At 39.5% G+C, this 19388-nt stretch overlaps 1 protein-coding gene across 3 annotated transcripts in view; it reads right to left on the bottom strand.

Annotated features, from left to right (window-relative positions):
• phactr2 (phosphatase and actin regulator 2) overlaps positions 1-19000 on the bottom strand; it is a 29393-nt gene extending 10393 nt beyond the window's left edge. Inside the window, exons 1-4 of one of the 3 annotated variants that reach the window (XM_078787229.1) lie at positions 18686-19000; positions 1094-1285; positions 943-1017; positions 562-714 (exon numbers count right to left, since the gene is read on the bottom strand). In XM_078787229.1, coding sequence (XP_078643355.1) covers positions 562-714; positions 943-1017; positions 1094-1285; positions 18686-18821 — 556 coding nt within the window. In that variant the 5' untranslated portion in view covers positions 18822-19000. Of the gene's footprint in view, positions 1-561; positions 715-942; positions 1018-1093; positions 1286-7009; positions 7262-18685 lie in introns of those variants that run through there. The other 2 variants (XM_078787230.1, XM_058057983.2) reach the window with 2 other exon arrangements.
• Positions 19001-19388: the final 388 nt, after the last annotated feature.

The raw sequence follows: 19388 nt of genomic DNA, 5'->3' as shown, positions 1-19388 counted from the left end.
TGGCTACAGAGCACATACTGTAGACTAGGGATCGACCGTTATGGTTTTTTTCCGGCCGATGCCGATACCGATTTTTTGCCATCACCCTGAGCCGATGGCCGATTTTGCTTGGGCCGATATTGCTTTTGCTACCTCAATTTATATGAAAAAATGACAATGATTACAAATATTACAGGTCTCAAGTTTTAAATAATGCGGCGGAAAAATATATCGGCAAACTCACACACGTATCGGCCGATACCGATTCAAGTAAAAATATCGGCCCGATATATCGGCTTACTGTAGACATTTTGCTTGATGGTGGCCATGTTTTCTGATCAATCTTGCTAAGATTTTACAAAAAATATGCTTGTCAACCCCATAAAAGTATGTATCGAATTTCATAGCGATTGGACAAAAAAAACACCATGAACTTACAGTGGGTGTTTTGTAAATTTCACATTAACAACAGCGGCACCTTATGGTTCATTCATCAGAAAAATAACAGCACTTCAGTAGTAGAAAAAAAGTATTAAAAAAGTATTTACAAAAAAAAAACATTAAAATAAAAAAAGGAGTCACCTGTCTTGTCAGCGTTTCTCCCAGGGTCAGCAGCATGGTCGGCGGGTTGGTCGGCGGGTCGCGTCACCAACGACTCAATCTCCACTTTGATCTGCTCTGGCGATACGCTGGATGTGGCGTGTCCGTTCAGATTTTCCCTGCTGACCGGCTCGTCTGTCGAAATTTGGAAGCTTTAATTTAGCAACCTGTGAGAAAATTCAGCTTTGCGATGCATTTTATGAACACGCTGAGGTGCATCGCAAACAGTCGGTTCTGATGTGTGTGGTGTAAATAAATAAACGTGCTTGATCAAAAAATGTAACGGCTTCTACCTTGACCCATGACCCTACCCCTCTACAACATTAGTCTTACTAAGTTAAAGGAGTGAAGGATCAGACAAACCCTGTTCCGGAATGAGCACTCCCTTCTTGATGAGCTCCTCTCTCGTTTGCCTCGTTGAGATCTTCCTCTCCAACACTGCAAAGATGAACGATCAAGGTCAAAACCCGAACGTCTCAAACACTGAAAGATGAAAAAAAAAAAAAAACCTTACCTTTGGAGAGATCCTGGAACCTGTCGCTGGTCTTCTTCTTCCTCCACTTCCAGGGTTTGAAAAGTCTTCCGAGACTGGACAGTTTGCCTCGCTGCTGCTGCTGCCGTGACGCAGGTGCATTGTGGGAATCGGCGCCGCTGTCCACCACCACGTCGCAGCTGGCCAGTGATGACGATTTCTCCAAAGCATCAACTGGAGGGAACACGTGCAGATGACCAAAACATGAACATCGGATGGGTGGCTTTGACTCATACAAAGGAGTATTCCAATTAAAAAAATGAATAGCGATACAAAAATACTAAAGTTTTATTTTTTTATGATAATAAGCCAAAATATTATGAGAAAAATCATTACTTTGATGAGTACAATGCCATAATTTTTTTGAAAAAAATATAACATGAGAACATTTTTTTAACAAAATTAAAGGCAAAATATCACAAGAAAATGTTATTTCATTACAACAAAGTTGTACTTTTACAAAAAGGACAGTCAAATATGTAAGACATTTAAAAATAAAGAACAAAAATTATGTTCCAAGAAAATAAAAATATTATTTTGAAACATAACTCAAAATATTACACCAAAGTCCTAACTTTACATGAGAATAAAGCCACAATTTAATAAGGCAAGAGTCAAAATGTTACAACATTGTCAAAGTGATGTAAGACTAAAGTTGCAATTTTAACATAATGACATCGTTGTAATTTTACAAGGAAAAAATCTTAAGTAAATAAGTCTTAAGTAAAAAAATAATAATTTTATGAGTGCAAAGACATCATTTTTTTGAGAAAAATCTTACATATGACAACCTTTTATGAGCATTAAGTCTAAATATTACAAAATTAAAGGCAAAATATCACAAAAAAAATGTTATTTCATTACAACAAAGTTGTACTTTTACAAAAAGGACAGTCAAATATGTAAGACATTTAAAAATAAAGAAATTTATGTGACAAGAAAATCTAAATATTATTTTGAAACATAAAACTCAAACTATTACACCTAACTTTACATGAGAATAAAGCCACAATTTAATAAGGCAAGGGTCAAAATGTTACAACATTGTCAAAGTGATGCAAGAATAAAGTTGCAATTTTAACATAATGACATGGTCGTAATTTTACAAGGAAAAAGTCTTAAGTTTTACCACAATAAAGTCAGAATATTGCACACAAAAGGTTTTAGTATTAGATGACATAATATATTTAATTCCAACGTTTCTTCTATTAAAATGAATAGTTTATCTTTGACTTCTCATAATCATAATTTCATCTGCAAAAAAAAACCTGGAATACAGTCCTAACATTCCAAGAACAAAGAGAGTGTGATGATTCATTGACACCAAAGTGAGTGACGAGGCTGGCTGCTGGAGAATGTGGCAGAAAAGAACAGCGAGTACACACGCTCGACACTGCAATTAGACAACAATTAAGCTGATAAAAATAACAAGAATGAAGACATGAAAAGTACCGCGCGGAGATCAGCACACTCCCCAGACATTAATCTGCTCCTTTCACACAAACACACACGACTAGAACAGCAAAATTGTTGTATTTACAAAGACGATTCAGACAAACAAGAGAAACCATGTCAAAGATGGCGCTGGTTTGTTTCTGATGCCTTCAGGTGTAAAAACAACAACATTGCTCCATCGGGAAAATTGCAATCATTCCAACATAACATTGAGAATGACTTCAGTCCAATCAAGGCACGCCCTCTTAATGCGCCTCGTCTCACTTCGCCCGGTGAGGACTTCTAGTTGTCGTCGTCATTACAAAATGCTGACTCGACGGCACGATTTCATGCTGGATTTCACAACGAGGTGTTTGAGGCAGATGACTCGTAACATCACGGCAGATGGGCGAGTCTGCGTGTGTGTGTGTGTGTGTGTGTGGCGAGACGCCCAAGTTAAAGCCCAGCAGACGTGACATTAAAGTAATCGCACGGAGTGTTACTCGGCAAAGCCAACTGTTAGTGCTTGAACTACGGGGAAAAGCGTCCTTGCAGAGCAGACATTGAATGTAACAGAGTAGTTTGTTGTGCATTTTTAGATTTTATACATATGTACCAAACCACTTGGTTTGGAAAAATGTCAAATGACACCAAGTGGGGACTGAGTAGTCAACCATGGGGGACTCCACTTCCTTAATTTTGCATCAAAAGAGGAACAAAGTCATCAGAGATTATATACATCCATAATGAAAGTATATTAAGAACTATATTATTTGTATTTTAGGTCTGGGAAAAAAATCACTGCGTTAAATATGGTCAATGAAAACCCTCAGGGACCAAATGGTGAACCTTGAGGTACACCACTTTAGATAGAAGCTAACAAGAAACCCGATTAGAAGAGTAAAACAGTTTTGGAACCTTGTATTACTTAACATAGACATTAAGAAAAAGAAAACATCATAATATCACTAAAATAAAAGTAAAAATATCAAAATAAAAAGTAATTCAATGACAAGTCAAGGTGTAATTTAGCAAATCAAGTCAAATTGTGATGACAAAAAGTCAGAAAAACAATATTTACAAGACAATGTTGTGAGAGGCGGCACGGTGGGGTCCAGTGGTTAGCACGCAGACCTCACAGCTAGGAGACCAGGGTTCAATTCCACCTCTGTGCGGAGTTTCTCCGTGCATGCTTGGGTTCCTCGGTTTTCCTCCCACATTCCAAAAACATGCTAGGTTAATTGGCCAAATTGTCCATAGGTATGAATGTGAGTGTGAATGGTTGTTTGTCTATATGTGCCCTGTGATTGGCTGGCCACCAGTCTAGGGTGTACCCCGCCTCTTGCCCAAAGACAGCTGGGATAGGCTCCAGCACCCCAGCGGTAGTAAATGAATGAATGAATGAATGTTGTGAGAAAGCAAAAACATTAAAAAAAAAAGTTTAAATGAAACAATAAAGAACAAACGCTAAAAATATCGCCATCATTTTGTGAGACCAAAATCAGAACTTGAGAATGAGAAAAGAGTTAAAATATCGCAACACAAAAGATGAAATTAATTGACATAAAAAGACTTTCATGCAACTTAATATGCTTAATTTGACCACAAAAAAAAGATGTCACAATCACACAAAACTAAAGTTGCAAACTACAAGAACTACTACTTACTTTGTCCTCATAATTCTGACTTAAAATTTTCATTCACAAAGCATAATTTGAAGTTGCTACTTATGTCAACATTATGGTTGGGCTACGTTTGAATTGAAACCAAATCCAGTTCCAATACCGATTCCGTGTTTTGATCTTAGTTTGTAACCATTTTCAATTCCAGTGCTTTCAAGAGGCAGAGTCATAAAATGAGTTCTTTTTGGATGAAATGCCTTAACTTCCCCATTAATGTTTTTTTTTTTTCCCACATCTACTTTCACAAATGATGTTTACTTTTAAAAAGCTCATGCAAAAACATCTCCACATATGCTGATATTTATGCTAGTGAGCGCGTGATGCTGCAGGCACTGAAACACAATATCAAACAACTTGTAAAAGGTTTACAAGTTGATGTCTATGAGCTACGAGCCTTAGCCGAGTCTGTGTATGAATGAGTCTTCAGCTACCATTTTAGTAGTTGTATACTTTGCTGCCTCAGTGTTAGCTATATATTTTTTCCACGACACCCTTATTTTGTCGCTACAATTAAACAGGATGTAGTGCAAAAAAGCTCTAATTTTGAAAGTGTGTTGCGTGGACTGACTTTTGCTAGTAAAAGAGACTTGCTGTGTACATGAAGAAACTTGCATCCTACAGTCAAGTCAATTAATTCTATATTTTCTAGAAGTACGTGATGTGTAACTGCATGTTTTTGTGTAAAATTGTAAATTATGTAGCCAACAACTGGACACCAACCCTCATAATATAGTTTCTTTTTAAGGTTTTCTAATGGGGGAATCCATTATTCCAAGTTTTTCACCATTCGCATAGAGCATTAACCATTTGAAATAATAATATAATATTGAAGGGGGGATGTTTTGTACCCGCTTATGACAGGAACAAGTGTTGCAGAGGAGGAGGAGAGGAAAGGGAGAGGCTTCCTTCCTATGCTGCATGTCGTCACAAACAAAAGAAGAAGGATTTAGGTTGAGAACCATCAAGTGCATGGGGGGCGGGGGTAATAATTGAAAAATCGGGTATACACACACACTATAACACGTCAAAGAAGAAGCCTCAAGTGGGATAGCGGAGGAAGTCATTGCAACACAGGCTGGGCATTCTCTGCGGTTTTTAACACTTGGTCTTACAATCCTTGAGCCAACTAAAGTAGGTCAGAGCCCTTAAACCTGGATTCTACAAGGACCACGAGGTGTGGATTATGTATGATTATGCTGCAGCATAAAATAGTTTATTGATGTGGGGGGTGGGGGGAGTAAGGCATAAATACAATCACTTCCCTTTCTTATTTTAGTTTGTGGACGCACTTTAAGAGTGTTGTTCCATAATGCAGCAAAGCAATGACAAGGTTTATTTGCAAAAGGCTTGTTCTCAAATATTCCCATTAAAAAAAAAAACCAATATTTACTTTTTGGCACCGCAGACATGCAGCCAAATTAGAAAGCGTGATAGCATTACAAAAAAAAAAAAAAAACGTCAATGCAATTCTGACCGGACAAGAATGCGCACCGTACATTTCACCACCTTGCTCGCCATCAGTCTGCACAATCTGCAGTGACGCTGTAGTTTATCTAGTTGCTGTTGCTCAAGAGGTGTCAAACGTCAGCTGAGGAAGGGCTTTCATAAAATTAAAAAAAAACAAACATGCTCACAAAAATATGTAAAGAACGTCCCCACTGTGAGGAAACTATGGCGGAATGTGATGCAACACTTGTCATAGTATGCTTATTTAGTGCTTTCGTTTCTGCACTTGGAACTATTATACTGTTCTGACAGCTGTTATTTAAATAAAATGTATAACTACAATGAAAGTTATATATTTTTATTTGCTGTTATACTACCTTGGCTGTTTTTAGTATTTTAGAAAAAATGTTTTGCACGGTGGAACAAAAACTTTTATTATTTAAATATTGAATTTAATTGAAAAGCCACAATCTTGACACTATTAATACAAAGCTTTATATAAAAATATGTATGCAAAATGTGCCTGATAAAAATATTAAAAAGTGTCCTTCTGCATCCTTTAATTTATTAGTATGTGGCCTGGTTGGACTAAGTCTGGACATCCCTGACTAAGGTGTTCAGACTCAGAGGGTCTTCTCTACATTGTTCGATTTCCTTGCACAATCCATTCCTTAATTTGACTCCACGGACTGATATGATGAAAGTGTTGCGTGGGCATGCACAGAAGATGCCAACTGCCCCCCACCATGATGTATTCCTCCGCTTCCGGAGCTCTGGAAAACAAGCATAAACACACATGCTACCTGTGCAAGACGTCAATCTTCAACTCCAGCTTCCTGTGAAGCTGTAAAGCCAAAGTGCCTTTATTGCTTTCAAATGAGTCTGTCAAGTCAAACAGGTTCCCCGCTGGTCGCCGGGTGTAGATTTCGCTCATCTAGATAAACTCCCACACGGACCATTGATTCGTTGTAGTGCTAACACGCCGACTAGTAGTTGCGATGCTATGTCCTCCCAAGCTAAAGCCACTCACGCCTTAACAATTGTTAGCAGCAACAGTGCAACTTCTGTAAACAATACATTAACACAACAACAACAACTCCGCTTAGCATATTAGCAGCAAACATTTCACACTTTTAGTTAATCCAACTATATCAATGCGTTAATACTGTGTGAGTTGAAGCGGAGGCGGTTTAAAAAAAAACATTTGACGGCTAGCACGAGAGCTAGCATGGAAGTTGCGATGCTGGCTAAAGTTAAAGTCAATTCAAACTACCAATGTATTTACACTTCCTGGGGGTAAAGATAGCGGAAAAATAAGCAGAGAGCAAACACTCACCGCTGGCGGTGTGAGACACGGCAGACACAGCGGTCTGGCCCATGTTCAGCTTCACCGGGTTAAGGGGGGGGACCCCTCCTCGACCCTCAAGCCGCAATCACCGCTCCCTATCGCCGCATAAATCCTCACAGCATCCGCCCTGAGAGTTCATGTCCGCGGTATTCGTCGCCGACTTGGGCTGGAAACTTTTTTTTTTTTTTTGCTTGGCTGTCTGCAACTACGTCGTAACACTCCTCCTCCTCCTCCTCCTCCTTCTCCTTCTCCACCTACTCCTCCTCCTCCCATTACTGTGGATGCTCAGGCTGGGCGGATCAATTCAAACATCGATCATCCCATCGATACCAAGGGTAGTATCCTTATCGGATCGATACTAGCGTCATGAGCTCGATATACATGTTTTAATTGCATTCCATGTTTATTGTCCGTGTCCGTGTTTATTATCCGTGTTTTGTTGGATTTTTTTCAATTATTTTTTTCTTTTCTTTACTTTTTTTTACACTAGTACTGTGAATTGTACAGTAATTGTATGGTCATATCACCTCGTACATCGTTACGTGACAAAAATAATTTTTTTTAACTGTCACTATATTAACATTTGCTCTGGCACCCATTATGTCATTGTATGGTCATATCACCTTGTACTTCAGTATGTGACAAACTAAAATAAAATAAATAAATAAATAAAGTCAAAATTAACTGTATTATGGAAAGCAGGAAGTGAACAAATGTAACAGTTACTGATTGTAAAAGTACCAGATGGAGGGGTAGGATTTAATAAGCTTTGCTTCTTCCTACTCCTTTTGGACATGTGGAACTGTGAACTGATTATGTGATGCATTCAATTGCAATCTGATGCATGTTCAAATGAAATTAAACCATTACCATACCAAATACGAGGATGAAGAGTCTTGAACCAGTCATGATGTGCTATATATATATATCACTATATTGACGGTTACTATGGCACCCATTATGTCATTGTATAGTCATATCACCTCGTACTTTGGTACATGACAAAAAAACAAACAAACAAAAAAAACTTTAACTATATTAGGAAAGCAGGAAGTGAACAAATGTAACAGTTACTGATTGTAAAAGTACCAGATGGAGGGGTTAGGATTTAATAAGCTTTGCTTCTTCCTACTCCTTTTGGACATGTGGAACTGTGAACTGATTATGTGATGCATTCAATTGTAATCTGATGCATGTTCAAATGAAATAAAACCATTACCAATGCTTGTATTATTATATCTTAGTGGATGCCTCTCATTCCTCTATGCCGATGAGAGGCTGTTGGGGTCAAAGTTCAGTGCCCTCACCCCTTTAGACACCTGTAGTTTAAGAACAGTTAAAGAACTGAAAGAGGAATGGCGCTCTAAAGATTCCCAATGTGACGCAGCAGCGAAAAGGAGTTAATTTGAGTACAGTGCAGCCTCACAGGGATGTATTAGAATTTATCTGACCGCCATAGTAGCACGCCGCAGAAGCGCGCGTTTAATATTAGTTGCTTGACCTCAGGCAGGCTAACGTGGCCGATCACACGCTCCTGCTTTCAGCTGATAAAAAAGCAAACAAACAAGAGCGTGTGTGTGTGTGTGTGTGTGTGTGTGCTGCCATCGCTGTTGACAGCATGTGGAGTTGAGACCTTGCAGAACCAACCCAGCCGCTATGTAACTCATTCAGCCCTTTTCCACTAAGACCAAGGCTGCCACCTAGTGAGGAGGAACAGCACGTCACAACCTGAGCGCCTCAAGTATTGCTGTGGGCTGGCTTACCTTCAGTCTTTGTGCCACACCCTGACTCCAACTCGCTCCGCCACAGCTACTTTTAACGCCAGCAGTCATTTCAGCTAATTTACTGGGCTGGGACCGCCAAAGTAAACACGACAGAGTCACTCATGCAAAAGTAGTCTCAGGTTTTAAGACTGCATCTTGGTCCATTAGTCCATACTGTATGATCCAGAAAGAACCCAGAAAGACTGCCATACCACATCATGTGACCGGCATGGTGGTCTACTGGAATAAGTGCTCCAAAATTCATTCATTCATTTTCTACCGCTTTTCCTCACAAGGGTGCTGGAGCCTATCCCAGTTGTTTTCGGGCGATAGGCGAGGTACACCCTGGACTGGTGGCCAGCCAATCACAGGGCACATATAGACAAACAACCATTCACACTCACATTCATACCTATGGACAATTTGGAGTCGGCAATTAACCTAGCATGTTTTTGGAATGTGGGAGGAAACCGGAGTACCGGGAGAGAACATGCAAACTCCACACAGAGATGTTTGGAATCGAACTCGGATCTCCGTTCATTCTGAATAAATCAAAAAGTACGACAGCACAAACGATCCTATCGACGGCACAAACCAAAACGGCACACAAATGGGGGGGGGGGGGGGGGGGGTTGACCTTTGTATTCCAACAGAGCATTTTCACGAGAAGCACAAAATCCAAAGAAATACACCTGAATAGGTGCAGATTCTGGAAGAACTGGAAAGCTTTCTGTGCGGGTTATTGTGTGTAGCTCCTCTATAGGAGTCAACAACTCAATACAAAGGGCCAAAAAATTAGCATAATAGGTCCCTTTTAAGATGTATAGTGAAGCCTGCAGTTTTTTAAATGAAAGGTGGTGTTTATCAATTATAAATGAGCAATCGCACATTCCTTCCTGTTCATCAAGGTGCCATTTTTTTTAGGACGTTAAATAACAGAGATCACATCCAAGGTTCCTGACCTTCTTATTGACCGGAGGAGGAGGAAAAGCTCTGAAGGGAAAAAGGGGAGTCATCAAATATTAAAGAGGTGGCCTCAGCGGAACAAGGGGCTAATAATTGTTTAAGTGCTACTTTTGAGAGCCAACCCCCCCCCCCCCCCTCCCCCCCCGCACCGCTCCTTACCTTGACTTATTCATTAAAGTCAGTCGTTTAGTCCCAGCGAAAAGTACGAGCTAATTACCAAAGAGATGCATGCTTGGGATTGGGATTGTTTAAGAGAGAAGTGTGAACTCCAGTTTGGCTTTCCAAACGTGGCAAATTCCTGCAGAATATTTAATGAATAATGAATAACCTGCAAGGACCGTCTCCTTTGGTAGAATTACGGGATTGGTTACTGTCATTTCTCCTTCTCTTCCCATCTGCCAGCCAGCTTGTCTGCAACCCGATCTCCTGTTTGTTGTGTACTGTTTGGCACCGGCCGTAATGCTAAAATGTTGCCTGTATAAATCAATAGCTGACATCCTGCCAGACGGCCAGCCGGAGGGTGAGATGCAGCCAAGGCGAAGCCCCAGAAAGAAAGGAGGCTGTAGTGGAAGGAGAGGTTGGTAACAAAGCGCTGAATAAAGGCCAACGTTGCAGGGAAATGAGGCAGCGGACGTGGCTGCGTGTTACAGGAGTATTAAACAGCTCGCATTCCTTCATATTTTACATACAGACCTGTCTGAGCTCAACACAAACACTGGAGAAGCAGACTTAAAATTGCTTTCTTATCCAAACAATGTTGTACTATTGTTTGCTTTTAAAGCGTTCTCACCGGTTAACAAAGTTGATTGATATTGAATACATTGTTACACCAATAGGAGGACGTTTAAAACATTAAAATATGAGAAAAAGTGTTTTCAGATAGCATTTATATGTAGGGGAAAATGTATAAACTACACATATATATACGATATGTATAAAAAATTGATATTTTTATTTTTGTAGTTGTTATTGATTTTTTTGAAGACATTGAAATTGTCCTAACTTTTCCTCCTGACCATAACAATTTATGATGTAAACATGAATGTTTCAGTTAATATTTGCTCAATATCCATCATCTAAAAAACAAAACAAAACACAGGGTTAAGCTGGAGCCTATCTCAGCTGACTTTGGGCGAGAGGCGGGGTACACCCTGACTGTTTGCCAGCCAATCACAGGGCACATATAGACAAACAACCATTCACACTCACATTCATACCTATGGACAATTTGGAGTCGCCAATTAACCTAGCATGTTTTTGGAATGTGGGAGGAAACCGGAGTACCCGGAGAAAACCCACGCATGCACGGGGAGAGCATGCAAACTCCACACAGAGATGGCCAGGTGGAGAATCAAACCCAGGTATATTATGGGTTTATTCTCATAACATTTAACTCTTAATATTTTAACTTACATTTTTTTTTTGTTTGTTTTTTGGTTTTTTTTTGTTTCAAATGTTTCAATTTTATTTTTGTATATTTATTTTTTATTTTTGTACGTGTTCTTCTCGTGATTATGACATTATTACCATAACATTTTGTTTTTGTATGAAACCAAAAAAAAAAAAAACATTTCCAAAATTTGGTCTCAATTTTTGCACACTGTCTCAGTTTTCCTATAGCATCGCACGTAACAAACTAATTCAACCGCTAAATAATCCATCATGGGGCCAAAGAAAGTCACGAGTGCCAGAACTTTGACAAAGAACTTGTCATTTTATCACTTTCGCACTTTGTCATTTTAAATTATGTTTGGATAATATTTTTTCATGTAAAAGTAATTTTTTTTTGTGATGTGGGCAGTCAAATAATTAAAAGTTTTAATCAAATTAATCACAGTTTTCAAATAAATTAATTATTCATTTCGCACTTTGTCATTTTAAATTATGTTTGGATAATATTTTTTCATGTAAAAGTAATTTTTTTTTGTGATGTGGGCAGTCAAATAATTAAAAGTTTTAATCAAATTAATCACAGTTTTCAAATGAATTAATTATTCATTTCGCACTTTGTCATTTTAAATTATGTTTGAATAATATTTTTTCATGTAAAAGTAATTTTTTTTGTGACGTGGGCAGTCAAATGATGAAAAGATTTTAATCAAATTAATCACAGTTTTCAAATGAATTAATTATGATTAATCACCATCTGCAACTATGTGTGAAACATGGCCATTTTTACTGTATTTTACGAACACAGGACATGGAATGTATGTATGAACTGTTTTCCCAAAATTAGCCTCTTTAATAGTAGCAGAAGACTCAAATTACATTTTTATCGTGTCATTATACGATTATATAACGAGTTGCATTCAAAGACACCAGGTCATTTTGGTCGTGAGCAGTGTATTTTCAGGGATTTCTAGGCCATAAGCGCATGCTCAAGACCTGTTTGTGACGTTCGGAGTGTCTTTGAATGCACCTCACAGTTGTCTCGTGAGGAAGTGTAGTTCTTACATGAAATATTTCGGACTTTTCAACAACAAAAAAATCAAACGCGTTGCTACTCGACTAGTTGAATAGTTTGTGATGTACATATTCCATTCTTGTCAGGCTGGAATGTTGTTTTCACACAACTAATAAGTGCAAATAAATCCTGCCTGAATAGCGAGGCACATTGTGTTCTTTTTAAAGCTTAAGTTGAGTTGTACTGTACTGTGGAGGTGGCTGTGAGGAATAAATGTTTTTTGTCTGCTTGCAGCCAAAATGGTGGATACATTCAAAACAGCACAGATAATTCACTTTAAAAGGCCACTCCAGAACACATAAGCATGTTTAAAGATAACAAAATCATCAGTCATGCACGTATTCCGGGTTCCAATGAGCACAGGAAACATGAAAAGGAGACTTTTTCCCCTGGTCACCATTAAAAGGTGCATTCACACTTTGGTTAAAAAGAACTTTTCCTCTGCTAGTGCGGCTCCTTTCCTCAAATGTGAATGCCCTGCTCTTTAGAAGTACATTTTAGAAGCTTCTTGTGAAATCTAAGTAATATACTATAACACCAGTGTGGACCACATCAAAGTGCATCAGGGTACCGAACCACAAGTGTGAAGATAAACCATATAAACTTGTGTCGTCAACCCGCTGCCAATGACATATATGACATGTCGCTCCATTACACCCAACATGGCTAACAGCAGCAACAACAACACACCTGACAATGGCTGACATTATGTACACTGCAAACACATTATGCCTGCTTCCTGCTACTATTTAATGTGGCTTAAAAGGCGGATGCTCCCACTAGTCAGCAAAAAAAAAGGCCACTGGTTAAGTGAAAGGTGTGCCTCCCTGAATATGATATTATAAATATTGCAAAAAGTACATACTGCAGCACAAAATTGAATAGAATTATCTTTAAAATGAAGCAGCCTGGTCTAAAAAGCTGATTAGAATGGAGACTAACTCACCATCATGTTCCATGACTTGACCCTGCGGGGGATATTATCAGCAGTGCGAGTCGATCCTCGCCTCTTCCCGACATCCCTCCCCCTTCCGCTGTCCTCCTCACTCCTCTCCCTGGCTAGCTCCTCCCACCTGCCTCCAATAAGGAGCATTAAAACTTAATGTCTCTTTCCATCTCAGGTCCTCGTTCTCCCTCGCTCTGCCTCCCTCATGTGCCGATGTCCCACTCGGACGCAAAAAAAAAAAAAAAACAAGACAGGGGGATGAAAATCATAAGTAAAAGAAGGGGCCCAAGCGGAGGTGTGACTAATGTTTACCTGCCAGTTATGATTTATTACAGCCGCCTGCAATCAGTACATGTCAATACGGCACACAGATAGTCGGCACTAAAAGTCAAAGTTCATGTTCTAACCATTGCGGTGACTCCGCCTTTAGTGTTCATCTTCTGCGTTGCATATTGAACGTTGCAAACATCTCACGGCACAATGTCGAACAAGAAGGTCACCAAAGGTATAGTCTTTAATTGTTACTCTTATTGCGGTTAACTGGTTCCAGAAGTGCCCTGTGATTGGCTGGCCACCAGTCCAGGGTGTACCCCGCCTCTCGCCCAAAGAGAGCTGGGATAGGCTCCAGCACCCCCACGACCCTTGTGAGGAAAAAGCGGTAGAAAATGAATGAATGAATGGTTCCAGAAGTAGGATTTGATATTAATAAATGGAATATTGGAATGGAAAATGGAATATATGTTTATGACTTTCTCAATATAATTTTTACGCCTTGTGTACATTAAATAGTACCTTGATAGTCACTCCTATTCTTTGTTTACACATATTGTAATGTTCATTCATTTTCTACCGCTTTTTCCTCACAAGGGACGCTGGAGCCTATCCCAGCTGTCTTCGGGAGAGAGGCGGGGTACATCCTGGACTGGTCGCCAGCCAATCACAGGGCACATATAGACAAACAACCATTCACACTCACATTCATACCTATGGACAATTTGGAGTCGCTAATTAACCTAGCATGTTTTTGGAAACCGGAGTAGCTGGAGAAAACCCACGCATGCACGGGGAGAACATGCAAACACCACACAGAGATGGCCGAGGGTGGAATTGAACCCTTGTCTCTTAGCTGTGAGGTCTGCACGCTAACCACTCGACCGCCGTGCCGCCCACATTGTAATGTAATCAACCGTAATGCACAGGCAATGATCAATGCCACCGAGTTGACTAGCAAACCTCCAATTGATTTATTCTATACTACGAAAGAAGGGATTCAAACAGAATGAGGTAGACACCAAGTAAGAACCCCCCCCTAAAAAAATAATACCACTTCCACACTCAATGGGAGGAGAACATTTGTTGCATGCAGCGTGAAGGTAGTATAATCGAAGATAATGTCTCTTTATAATGAACATTACTGGCGCCTACTGACCAGAATACTACATGAAAGTATTCTTTGAATATTTTTTTGACTAAAAATAGCCCATAATCAACCACCAAACAAACCCTAGTCATTAATTAATTTTCAAAAGTCAGGGAACGATTTTCAAACCGTGAGGTAGTGATGGACGACTGTATATGTCACTGGCTTAAATACAACAATAAATAACAATTTTCAGACTAACGTAGATGGCTAGCAGCAGAAATAAGCAAAAAATAAGTATTCATAAAAGTATTCCAAACAGTAGAGTCACAACACAACACAGCAGTAATGTGCATTTGTTTTATCGGAATAAAGCAGGATGTTATGGAAACATACTGCCCTGTATACGAGCAACCACAATGAAACTAAATGGGGCCACAGCTTCTCCATATGCTGATATGATGCATTTCAGCATCTATTTATACACTTAACGGCCTTGGTGAGTAACCAATTACAGTTACTGATCAATGGGAAAGTAAGGCTTTAACTTTACACACAGTCCGGTGAAAAGAAAAAAAAGCTGACTCACAGCATCAAATACAAAGTACACTAGAACCTTGGTTAGCGTCATTAATTTGACTCTAACCAAAACCGACGCGAACAGAATACATTTTTCCCATGAGATATAATGTAAATTCATTAATTAACCTGCAGAGTCAGCTTTTTCCAGGCTTTTTTCCTTGTGAATCTGTACTGTGCGCACAGACACCACACAGAATGGAGAGGACAAAGTAAACCTGCTAATTTTCTGGATTCTGAGGTGTGACCAAGGTTGTGTAGCCCCTTTCAGATCGCAGTTAATTTTTTTTGCTGTGTGACTGTTCTGTGTGAAAGGATAGGAGGAAAATATCAGCAATTTCCCGCATTCTAAAATAGTATCTAAAGGTGTCTGAGATTGTCTGAAAGTTGTAACAGAGGCGGGATGGTGACTGGTAACGGATGGTCCGGTGTAGCCCCTTTCACACTGCCCTCTAAAGCCGGCTTTTCCGTGTCAGCAACACTAAATGGGTTAAGGACAAAGTTGACCTGTCAATTTTATGGATGGTTGTGACAAGGTGGGAAGGCCCTGTATTGCCCCTTTCATACTGACCTTAAAAGCCAGCATTTTCCAGGCTTCTTCCCCGGTGTCAATGTTCTGTGTGAAAAGCACCGACACAAAATGGAGGAGAAATTTTCCAATTTGTTTAGGTAGTTTTTAGTTCGTAACAGGAACTGGACAGTCACTAGTGTAGCTGTTTCACATTCTTCTTAAAAACTCTTTTCTGGCTTTTTTTCCGCCAGTGTCAAGTTGTCTGTGTGAAAAGCACCAACCTTGAATGAGGAGGACGAGGACAACTGTCCGTTTTTGATAGCCTTGGATGGTGCCTTGTGTAACTACTTACACTACTCGCACTTAATTGCTGGTTGCTGTTCTGTGTGAAAAGCACTGACACTAAAAAATGAAGGACAATATTGTAATTTTTAGGGATTCAGAGGTAATATTACAGATGTAACAGACGCCCTAACAGCTTGCAAGCTTGGAACAGGGACTAGAAAGAGTACTTGCAAGTAGCTAGTACTGCCTGTGGAAAAGTGTCAGTAGTGAGCAGAGCCAAGTAAGTACCATGTATATACTATGTATGTCCAGTTTATCTACAAATATAATAATGCTATTGGGTTTTCATTTAGAATTGTCAAAGGGGCTTGCATAGTTTAGTCGGAGGCGCTACGGCTGCTCTGCGCGATCATAAGACGGCATTTAACAAGTGGTTATTGTCGACTCACAAGCTCTGTAATCTTTGCTATTTCGAGGAGCAAGCTGACACCCCCCTCCTCTTCATTTCTTCAGCCTTTTCCATCTGCCTCCTCTTCCTCCTTATTCATCCTGTGCGTGCATTTCATTTCACACACTACGTTTCGCTTTATTGTCACTTTTTTTTTTTTAACCATTTCGGTTTCTACCTCCAGTAAATCTCTTCTTTCTGTGGACGTATTATTTATTCCTCCTCCGCCTCTGTAATTACAGACACATAATAACACGGCCATTTGGAGGAGCAGTCCACCCGTCCTCCGATATAGACGGAAATTATTTCCCTGATAATGACGATGCTCGCGCTTGATGACACGCCGTCAACAAGTGGGCCCACATTGCTCTACACAAAATAATGCAGTGCAAGGTTCTCGTCTGGGGACACCTCACACACACACACAATGGAGCAGGAACAGGAAAGTGTTCGCAGAGCAATACTGCCACCCACTGGTGTTTTATAGGTAGTGCTGGAATTGGTGTTGTGTATAATATTCACGTTAAGATCGTGTACAATTGTCACTTCCAAAAATTATTCGTTCAGAAATTATCACTTTTTAGTAAAAAAAAACAACAACATATTCTCAAACACAAATTAAATGAATTAAAATAAAAATACAAGGCAGAAGAAGCATTGTAATTGTGAATGTAATATTATACATTGGTCACTAGGTGTCAGTGTTCAGTAAGGCATTGATAGCAGGTTTAAATGATCTCATATCAGGATAATAATACGGGCTGCTGTTGGGGCCATAACCCATGACAAACTAAAACTCAATTCCAGACCTCTGATGTCACTTCCTGTCCTCCACATATCCGTCCCTGACTCTTATTATTTCTACTATTTTGGGTAATACGAATGTATATTCAGTGGTTCTGAACTGGTAGGGTCACGGAGCTATTCTGGGTGGGTCGACAAACAGCTAGTCATATATTCACGGTACACATACATATATTGCAGTCGTGGAAAAAATGATTAGACCACTTTGTTTCCTTTGTATCTTGTTCATTCTAATGCCCGGTACAACTAAAGATACAGTTGTTTCGACAAATATTAGCAATGAAACAAATATTTTCATTTTTTGGAAGTACAATCTCAGGGTAAACTACATTTGAAACACTTATATGCTAGGACTACGTTAAAAAGCCATAGCATTTCAGTATGTGGAATCAAACTATGGAATGGATTGAGTAAGGAAATCAAACAATGAACCAGTCATGATGTGCTATATATATCACTATATTGACACTTACTATGGTACCCATTATATCATTGGATGGTCATATCACCTCGTACTTCAGTACATGACAAAATTTTTTTATAAAAATTATTTTAAAAATTGAAAAATTATTTAAAAATTATAAAAAATATATAAAAATAGTATAAAGTATAAAAAAGTATAAAAAATTATATAAATACTAAAATAAATTAATTTAAAAAAATGATATTAGGAAAGCAGGAAGTGAACAAATGTAACAGTTACTGATTGTAAAAGTACCAGATGGAGGGGTAGGATTTAATAAGCTTTGCTTCTTCCTACTCCTTTTGGACATGTGGAACTGTGAACTGATTATGGGATGCATTCAATTGTAATCTGATGCATGTTCAAATGAAATTAAACCATTACAATAATTATAGCTATTCATAAGAATATAAGTCATTTTGGAAAAATCAAGAAAACGATGGAAGTTGCTGGATATCATCTCTTAAGTTAAACTCTATTTATGTTATCATCATTATATCTACCCAAACTGTACATAAAGTGAAAGGTGGTCTAATATTTTTAAGAGGAATCAAAGCTGCTGATGAAAAGCTCAGTAGGAAACGCTTTTAACCACAGTAACGATTCAGGTTGCAAAACTGGAACAGACTGACATTTCAGAGCAAGACAACCAGAAACAATCGACAATGCCATTTGCCTTGGACAGTGCATTTGGGTTGCTGGTGTCGAGGTTATAACGAGTCAATTCAGCACCGATGACTTCCAAACGACACATAAATGCTTTGGCGAATCAAATATCAGAGCAAAAGCAAATGTCACTCAACTTTAATACAGAAGACAGTTGCAACTTGATGCTATGCAAATGAGCTTTTCTGGAAAAAATGCATGAAATCTCGCAGAGACTTTGGCACACCTCGTGGGAACTCGTGTAAGTGAGCGCTGACGATTGAGCTTGTTTGGCTTTTTTTTTGGCTTTTACGGCACCTTTTCCAAAACTATACACCGGTTTCATGCACAAAGGCTAATACACTGACTGGAATCACAGTGAAAAAGTAAACAACAATGGCGGCTGCTTGTGTGTCATGTCTGCTCTTACCTGAGCTGATTCCTCTGAGCCTCAGCAGGATCCTGGCGCCAAAGCCGGAGGCGTCACTCTGAGAGCGGAACCTGGGCAGGGGTCGCAGGGCAAGTAAAGACTTTATCTCTGAGCGGGAGTCCTCGTTTTCCTCCATGGCAGCCCTTGCCTAACAAAGTGGTCGGAAAGAAGGTGACGGGTTCATTGAGTGGAGAAAGTAACGCCGCTGCACCCTCCTTTCCTGCTCAGCTTGTTCAAACTTGACGTGTGCGCGTCTGTGGCTGCGTGTCTTCCTGTGTTTGTCAACGCCTGTCAAGCGTGGAAGTTGAAATGCGACCTGAATGCACTGAAAAACCGGCTCTTTGAATTTGGAGGTTGCAGTAAAAAATCATTTTAAACATGAAATCAACAATCTTGAAGTACCTTCATTTTGATTTATTATAATAAACACGCATGAAACCAAGTTTTACTGGCTATGTTGGCCGATTCTGAAGTATCATCAAAGGCCGCTTGTGTCGTCACTTTCAGACTTCCCTGAAAGACGGCCTTTCTGTGTGAAAAGCACTGAGGTAGCGAAGTCACCAGTTCACCAGATTTAGAGGGAGCATCACAGCCAGAACAGAAACAGGAAGCCGGCTTTGTGCTGTCACTTTCATACTTCCTTGATAAGCCACATTTTTTACGTGTCGCTGTTCTGTGTGAAAAGCACCAACAAAAACTGGGC

This window comes from Doryrhamphus excisus, linkage group LG20 (genome assembly GCF_037039965.1).
Source record: "Doryrhamphus excisus strain RoL-2023G ecotype Guam linkage group LG20, RoL_Dexc_Guam_v1.1, whole genome shotgun sequence".
In the NCBI taxonomy this organism is placed as follows: Eukaryota; Metazoa; Chordata; class Actinopteri; order Syngnathiformes; family Syngnathidae; genus Doryrhamphus; species Doryrhamphus excisus.
Note: the sequence above shows the minus strand (reverse complement) of the source record. Positions and strands in the feature narration are given on the sequence as shown.